Genomic DNA, 8,837 nt, shown 5'->3' on the forward strand with positions numbered 1-8,837 from the left:
TCTATTGGACCTGGAGTATTAAAATCTGGATCAGCTAATGGGACATGATCCGGGATTCTCCAGTGAGAATAATCAATAGATGAAAGAAGGAAGATGTTGAGTAATATTATCAATAACTAGCCGGCCCGACAGACTTTGTCCTGTCAAAAAAAATTGTAATGTGGCGGTGTTTTGAGCCTACCTTTTTTCTATTCTTTGCAAAAATTATCCGAACAGAGCCGTCACCCTGGTAATAATAATTCGCTGTGAATTAAAAATAGTTAATAAAACACTATAAGCATTTAAAAGTTTATGGCTGCCAATATAGCTTGATTAATAGAAATATATTTCTATGTTATATAAATATATTCAAAATTAGTTTATCAAAAACTACACAAAATGTCATGACATAGATCATTGTTTTTTTTACAAATTGCGTTGCCTACTCGATTAAAGAAGAAAAGGGCTGTTTTTAGGGTTTTCCCGGCAATTATTCGTTTTTTTCTCGCCGTAACAACCATTCTTGGACTTCAACGAACATTTTAAAAAAGAATTGGCCAAATTGGTCCAGGCGTTGTTGAGTTATGCGCTTACCAACACATTTTGCGATCCATTTTTATATATAAGAAGATAACACAATACAATTTGCGTTCAAAAGAAGTTAGTTTAGATTTAATTTTAATCTTCACAGACTTATTACAAGTCATACTCTGCCTTTGTAAAACATTTAAATTATGAAGTGAAGAATTAATTGGAAGCTGGAGACGCGAAGCCAGCGATTTAGTAATTAAATTTATTTGTGAGCCATTATCTAAAAGTGCACGCACGGAATGTCTTTTGCCATTTGCATCAAAAATAATTAAGGAAACAGCAGAAAGCAGAGTTTGAGGATTCGAATGCGTCATAAGAATATTACTATTGTTGATAGGGGAAACCTTTTCCTCGTGCAACAAAGAATTATGTGATTTCTGGCATATAGAGCAAGGATACTTATATTTGCACTTCGAAATGCCATGTCGCGAAGCTATACAGCGAATACAAAATGAATGCTTAGAGACTAGTTCCTTTCGCTTCTTGACATCCAAAGCTTTGAAATCAGCACATTGGAAAATGGCATGCTCTCCCTTGCAACAGATGCAAGGTTGAGAAGCCTTCTTCACAATTATGTTGACTGTCTTAGCTGAGGGCTCTTTACAAACAGAACTAGAATTCTCTAAAGCTACTACCCCTCATTTCAATAAAATTAAAAAAACTATTCAAACTTGGTAGTTCTGCTGACGTTTGAGATAAATTCCATGCAACTCTAGTGTTGTTATCCAACTTTTTCGACAACATGAACAAAAGAACGACATCCCAATACTTGACTGGTTCAAATAATGCAGTCAAAGCCTGAACTTGCTGTCTTGCATTAATGCTCTCAAATTTTTAAAGAACCTTTACTAATAGGGGAAATTTTATCGATTGAGTTTAAGTGAGCATTAATGATTAAAAAACATATTATCATATGTTTTTAAAATGAGATTATAGGCTACTGTGTAATTTTCATTAGTTAATTTTAAAGAAGAAATAATGTTTGAAGCTGAACCAGTGAGAGTACCTCTTAAATAATGCAACTTCTGCACGTCAGACAATTTAGCATTTGTGTGAATCAATGAGTTGTACAGGTCAATAAACGCTGTCGATTCACTAAATTCACCACTAAATGTAGGCAACACTATGTCAGGCAACTTAACATCTACTGAACTATTAGAGACCCTAATCGAATTCTTAGGAATATCCCTACCATCAATCAAAGTCTGAATCTCAGCCATCAAAGTTAATATAATTCTGAATATTCTAAAAATACCTTAGTGTACTTCCCTGGCTTCAACCTATTTAGCTCAATGTAATTTGTTTCCCACTCATGTGATCGCTCAACCAACTTTTGCTTCTGTGCAATCAACAGATTTATGTTATCATCCTCACGGAATCCTGCCACAAACTTTCTAATGGAATCAAAAGATGTCTTGATAATTTCGTGAACATCTTTCAGAGTATCGATGTCAGCCATTTTAAAGTTGTTCAAACAAATCTACAAATAAAAAATAATGAGAAAACCACAATAACAATGAAATATTAACTAGCTCTATAATAACATAAGATAAATATTAATCTGATATACAGTGTAAAAGAGAAAAGAAAAGTATACATATAATAATACTATAAAAAATATATAAACAGCTACTGGAAAATTTAAAGGATCTATCTGTACATAACACAGATGAACTAAAATATAATATAAAACAATATTATGGCATTTAATATAAAAATAAATCTTCTAATCAGCTTTGAGAATAAATACTTCACAGAGAACCACGCTAGGTGATCTCAAATATATAACCAAAATCCCACGTGGTCTGCGAGTTAGAAAGTTCCTCCTTTGACCTTGGCGTACTTCTGGAAAACACCGTAGTAATCGAAGCTGGATATAATGCAGCATCGTACAAATTGTCCTCCTCGTACCAATCGTCTGCCTCGAACAAACCTACCGCTTGTAGATTTTGTCCTCCTTGCAACTTAGCTTCGACGTGTTGTAACGCCGGGTAACCTCAAATACCTCGAGCAGCTTTTACTTCGCTCAACGAATTGTAATAAATAACGAAAGTCTCGTTTATAGGTTAATGACAAAGCACACATAATCTAGCAAGGATAAGCGCTGGTATAAATATATGTTATTCGGTGAGATGGACCAAAATATGGTCAAATAAAAATGCTTCCTTAAAATTACTCAGTTTATTTTATTGTTACTTGTTTCGCAATTCAGCAAGAAGAGAGTTATTTTACAGTTTCGACATGAACATAAATATAAGATGGCGGGTACATGGTTTGAGTAGGGGAGGGCTATTGCCAACATTACTAATAGTAATGGCGGGACATTTGAATTACAAATATATATCATTTATAATTATAATCATATATATATATATATATATATATATATATATATATATATATATCATTTATAATTACCTCTGAACAATTTCTTGAACTGCTATGTTATATTTTAAGCTAAGCCATGAACATTGCATGGCGAGCTCATTTTTCATCAATCTCCTACACACATTTGCTATGTGTGCCTGTGCAGTTATGCCCCCAACTTTCATTACTAAGAGTTGCTAAAACAATAATGAAAAAAATAAGTGTGCATATATAAATATAAATATTACATACTAAACATATATACAGATATATATGTATCTACTATATTTATACTAGAGGAGACTTACAAATTCTGTACAAAACTCGGCATCATCTTTTAGACGCGATTCTAAATCATTTAACTCGTTCTCAGTGGCAGCATTAAGTCTATATTCTTGTGCAGTGACACATCAATTGCTTGATTTTGACGTGTCGTCAAAACCTGGCCATTTTGGATGTAGCGCATAATTACCGCTATTTGGGCATTCATGGCATCAACACTCTCAATTATTTTAGCATTAAATAATTATTAAATTATGTAAAAATATATATATACACACACACACATATATATATATATATATATATATATATATCGTATATATATATATATATATATATATATATATATATATATATATCTATATATAAAAGAGGATCGCCTTATGTGCTACCACTTATAACTCACGAACGGCTGAACCGATTTAGATGAAAATTGGCATGGAGGTAGCTTAGAGTCAGGAGAAGGACATAGGATACTTTTTATCCCTTTATTTCATTCTAATTTAAAATTAATTATTTATAAACTATCCATGTAGTTTATTCAATCTATGATACTATCAATGATTTCATCCATGACATTTGCATTCGATTGTCAAATGTCATTCGGTGTTTCTAACCTCTATTACCTCATGTTGAATATTAGTTAGTGAATGAATATTAGTTCTTGGTTTTATATATATATATATATATATATATATATATATATATATATATATATATAAGGTGAAGTGAAGTTTCATTAATAATGCCGCGACCAAGACGATCGAATCTTTCCCGACAAAGCAGTAATGCAAGAAGACTGCAAAATACTGTAAATGCAAGAACTGAAGAACAAGAAAGAATTGCACGTGAACAGCAACGCGAAAGAATGGCTCGACTTCGTGCTCGAGGTAACAACATAGATCAACAAATAGTTAACTTGCGATGCAGAAGAAGAAATTTGAATCGAGAAGCATTTCAATACGATTGCAGCTATGATTATAGCTTGCATCCTAGCGTCTGCATTGGCAAAATGGACGTAGTTTGCAAGTATTGTGGTGCATTGAAGTTTTCCCAAGAAACGCCTGGATTATGCTGCCTTAATGGTAAAGTCAAATTGCCATCGTTGACTCCGCCACCTGAACCATTGTATTCATTGCTTTGTGGCGAAACACAAGAATCACGCCACTTTCTTGCTAATACTCAAAAATACAATGGTTGTTTCCAAATGACGTCATTTGGAGCAGATATTATCGAAGAACGAGGATTTAATCCGACATTTAAGGTACTTATTTTTGTACCTATATAGAATGTAGTTAAAGAATAACTTACTTCATCTATTAGCAAATTCTTAACTTTTTCTCCCACCGAAAAAAGATTTTATAACACAGTTAATACTGTCGGGTTTTTATTTTGTAGATACAAGGACAAATTCATCATCGAATTGGATCATTACTACCTTTTGAAGATACACAGAATAAATTTTTACAAATATATTTCATGGGCAACATGGAAGAACAACTTGATCGACGACTAGAGATCAATGCAGGAATGAAGCGAGCAATTCTTCACGACTTACAGTGTCTGCTTCATGAACATCATACGTTGGTCAGGTTGTTTAAGAGTGCTTTAGAGCTCATGCCAAGTGATGACTATAAAGTTGTCATCAGAGCAGATAAACGATCATCTGGAACACACGAAAGGACATTTAATGCTCCAATAGTAGACGAAGTTGCCATCCTGATTGTTGGTGAACAATTGGAAAAACGCGATATTGTGCTTTCACGTCGCGATACTGGGCAACTGCAACAAATATCTGAAACACATCGATCATATGACTCATTGCAATACCCGCTGATGTTTTGGCAAGGAGAAGATGGATATTATTTTAATATTAAAATGAAAAATCCATTGAATGGTGAGAATGAGTATCATAATTTATTTCATTTATTTGTAAAAGACACTGATTTAAAAAAAAGTTTTTTGAAAAAATGATTAATGTCTGTATTGTTTGCCTTTAAAATTTGCCTGTAAAATGAATAATTTTCAATTTTTAAATTTCAGGCGAAGAAACTATAAAGAATGTTAGCTCGATGAATTATTATGCATATCGTTTGATGATTCGTCAAAATGCTGACAACTATTTGCTGCGGTTTCGTCGATTGTTTCAGCAATATTGCGTTGACATGTATGTAAAAATAGAAACGGAACGTTTAACATTCATTAGGTTCAACCAAGCCAAACTGCGTTCTGAGGAGTACATCCATTTACGTGATGCAGTTAGTACTGAAGGAAATGCAGCTAATATTTGTATTCAATCGAATGGCAAAAGCGAGGCTTGCCACACGCACACATTCTTATTTGGTTAGTGGAAAGAATTCAGCCTGACCAAATAGATGACATCATATGTGCCGAGATTCCTGATTATGAAGTCGATCCAGACCTACATGATGTTGTTACTTCTAATATGATTCATGGACCGTGTGGTGCCGTCAATCCCCAATCACCTTGCATGGTCGATGGAAAGTGCTCTAAACGATATCCACGGCAATTAACAGCGGAGACTGTCACTGGCAATGATGGTTATCCGCTGTATCGTCGTCGATCACCAGATGACAATGGTCAAACTGTCACAACAAAAGTGAAAAGAATGGATTTCGTTGTTGACAACAGTTGGATTGTTCCATATTCGCCGCTAATTTCTAAAACGTTCAAGACGCATTGCAACATTGAATACTGTAATTCAGTTAAGTCCATCAAATATATTTGCAAATATGTCACGAAAGGCAGTGATATGGCTGTTTTTGGATTGCAATCCTCGAATGACAACGATGAAATTTCACGCTATCAAGTTGGTCGTTATGTGAACTGTAATGAAGCGATTTGGCGTATATTCGCATTTCCCATTCACGAACGTCATCCTACTGTTATGCATTTGGCGGTGCATCTGGAGAATAGTCAACGAGTATATTTTACGGCTTCAAATGCTATGCAACGTGCTGAAACACCTCCAGCAACTACATTAACCAGTTTTTTTGCAATTTGTCAAAGAGATCAGTTTGCACAAACTTTGCTTTACTCGGAGATGCCACGTTATTATACTTGGAATGCTTTATCGAAGAATTTTCAAAGACGGAAGAAAGGCAATGCGGTTCCTGGGTATCCAGATGTGCGTTCTACTGAAGCTCTTGGTCGAATGTATACAGTTCATCCAAAGAATATTGAATGTTTTTATTTGCGGCTGTTGCTGGTAAATGTGCGTGGGCCAACGTCATTTGAGTCACTACGAACTGTTAATCATGTAATATTTCCAACATATCGTGCTGCATGTGAGGAATTGAAATTATTAGAAAACGATAGTCATTGGGATACGACAATCGCTGAAGCCATTATCTCTGCATCTCCAAGCCAGATACGCACATTATTCGCTATAATTATTTCGACATGTTTTCCATCAAATCCATGTAACCTGTGGCACAAATACAAGGAAATATGTCAGAAGATATTTTACATCAAATTCGTGTTAGTTCTAGAAATTTCGATATTGAGATGAATGAGGAAGTACACAATCGTGCTTTACTCTTGATCGAAGATATCTGTTACCTCATGTGCGGTAATTTATTAATCAGGTTAGGCATGCCAGCACCATGTCGTGAAATGAATGACACATTTAATCGAGAATTGGAACGGGAACGTGAATATGACCACCAGGAATTAGATTTAGTAGTTCAAACAAATGTTCCCCTGTTGAATTGCCAACAAAAGGAAGTTTATGATACTTTAATGAAGGCAATCGATGATGAAAATGGTGGTTTATATTTTCTAGATGCTCCTGGTGGAACTGGCAAGACATTCCTCATGTCATTAGTTTTAGCAAGTGTTCGGGCGAGATCAAACATAGCGGTTGCAGTTGCTTCTTCTGGAATAGCAGCCACATTGTTAGAAGGATGCCGTACGGCTCATTCTGCATTCAAATTACCGTTAAATCTTCAAACTATTGAAGAACCAACGTGTAATATTGCAAAACACTCAGCAATGGCCAAAGTTTTAGCGGTATCGAAAATCATCATCTGGGACGAATGCACAATGGCGCATAAACGTGCATTAGAAGCACTTAACCGAACATTAAAAGATTTACGCAATGACTCAAGATGTTTCGGAGGAGCAATGATTTTACTGTCTGGCGATTTCCGCCAAATACTGCCAGTAATTCCAAGATCTACAGCTGCCGACGAAATAAACGCTTGCCTCAAATCGTCAAATCTATGGCGCTATGTGAAGAAACTGCAACTGACAACAAACATGAGAGTTACATTGCTTAATGATACATCTGCTGAAGTTTTCTCGAAGCAATTGCTGAGTATCGGTAATGGTCAAGTACCTGTCGATGAATCGAGCGGATTAATATCATTTCCAAACAATTTTTGTAATTTTGTCTCATCAAAAGACGAACTTATCAACAATGTATTTCCAGAAATTGTTTCTAATAGCAAAAATAATGAATGGTTGAGTGAGCGGGCAATTTTAGCAGCAAAGAATAAAGATGTAGATGACCTAAACCACATAATTCAAAATAAAATAATTGGAACAATGCTTTCATTCAAATCTATTGATTGCGTCACAAATGAAGATGAAGCCACCAACTATCCAATTGAATTTTTAAATTCTTTGGACGTGCCTGGCTTACCACCGCACAATTTACTCCTAAAGGTTGGCTCCGTAGTAATAATGCTTAGGAACATAAACCAACCAAAACTGTGCAACGGTACGCGTTTGGTGGTTACAAAATTGATGAACAATGTAATTTACGCTACCATAATGATAGGAAAATTTAAAGGTGAGGAAGTTCTCATTCCGAGAATACCGATGATCCCAACCGATCTGCCGTTTGAATTCAAAAGAATTCAATTTCCAATACGTCTCGCATTTGCCATGACCATCAACAAATCACAAGGGCAATCCTTAAAAGTTTGTGGTTTGAATTTGGAACATTCATGTTTTTCCCATGGTCAACTATATGTGGCATGTTCACGGGTCGGAAAACCATCTGCGTTGTTTGTTTTTGCGCCTGATAACAAAACAAAAAATGTTGTGTATAAGAAGGTACTTCAATGAAGAGGCACTAAAATGAATAAATCATTATGAATGATTAATGTTGCTATTTTATTTCTATTTTTATTTTTTCCATTAAAAAAAAAAGCTTATTTATTGCCATTATGGCGGAACAAAGTTCGCCGGGTCAGCTAGTATATATATATAAACATTTAACTAACCTTGCAGTCTGGCTTGCTTTATTGCAAAATCTGCCATCATGGTCCGTAAATCATTATGCGTGGAGCTGGTACAAGTATTTGGGATTGGAGATCGCCTGGGTGATAAATTGTACTCCACCTCCGCAGCGTAGTTATATTGGGGTTCGGGAGCGTAGGTCTGTTGGGTCTCGGGAGCGTAGGTCTGTTGGGTCTCAGGAGCGTAGGTCTGTTGAGTCTCGGGAGCGTAGGTGTGTTGGGTCTTGGAAGCGTAGGTGTGTTGGGTCTTGGGAGCATTGTGTGTTGGGTCTTGAGAGCGTAGGTGTGTTGGGTCTCGGGAACGTAGGTGTGTTGGGTCTTGGAAGCGTAGGTGTGTTGGTTCTTGGAAGC

General features: G+C 35.6%; 1 protein-coding gene across 1 annotated transcript; it reads left to right on the plus strand.

Moving 5' to 3' along the window:
• Nucleotides 1-6,747: 6,747 nt before the first annotated feature.
• LOC113380714 (ATP-dependent DNA helicase pif1-like) lies at nucleotides 6,748-8,313 on the plus strand. Its single transcript, XM_026619851.1, has one exon. It carries the CDS (start codon nucleotides 6,748-6,750, stop codon nucleotides 8,311-8,313), a length of 1,566 nt encoding a protein of 521 aa, XP_026475636.1.
• Nucleotides 8,314-8,837: the final 524 nt, after the last annotated feature.

Source organism: Ctenocephalides felis, unplaced genomic scaffold (genome assembly GCF_003426905.1).
Source record: "Ctenocephalides felis isolate EL2017-DRISC unplaced genomic scaffold, ASM342690v1 CF-g0.4_SCAFFOLD_02329, whole genome shotgun sequence".
NCBI classification, from domain to species: Eukaryota; Metazoa; Arthropoda; class Insecta; order Siphonaptera; family Pulicidae; genus Ctenocephalides; species Ctenocephalides felis.

What these genes read in the sequence shown, in the direction of transcription:
- LOC113380714 (XM_026619851.1), top strand. Translation starts at nt 6,748, where the DNA reads ATGAATGAGGAAGTACACAATCGTGCTTTACTCTTGATCGAAGATATC.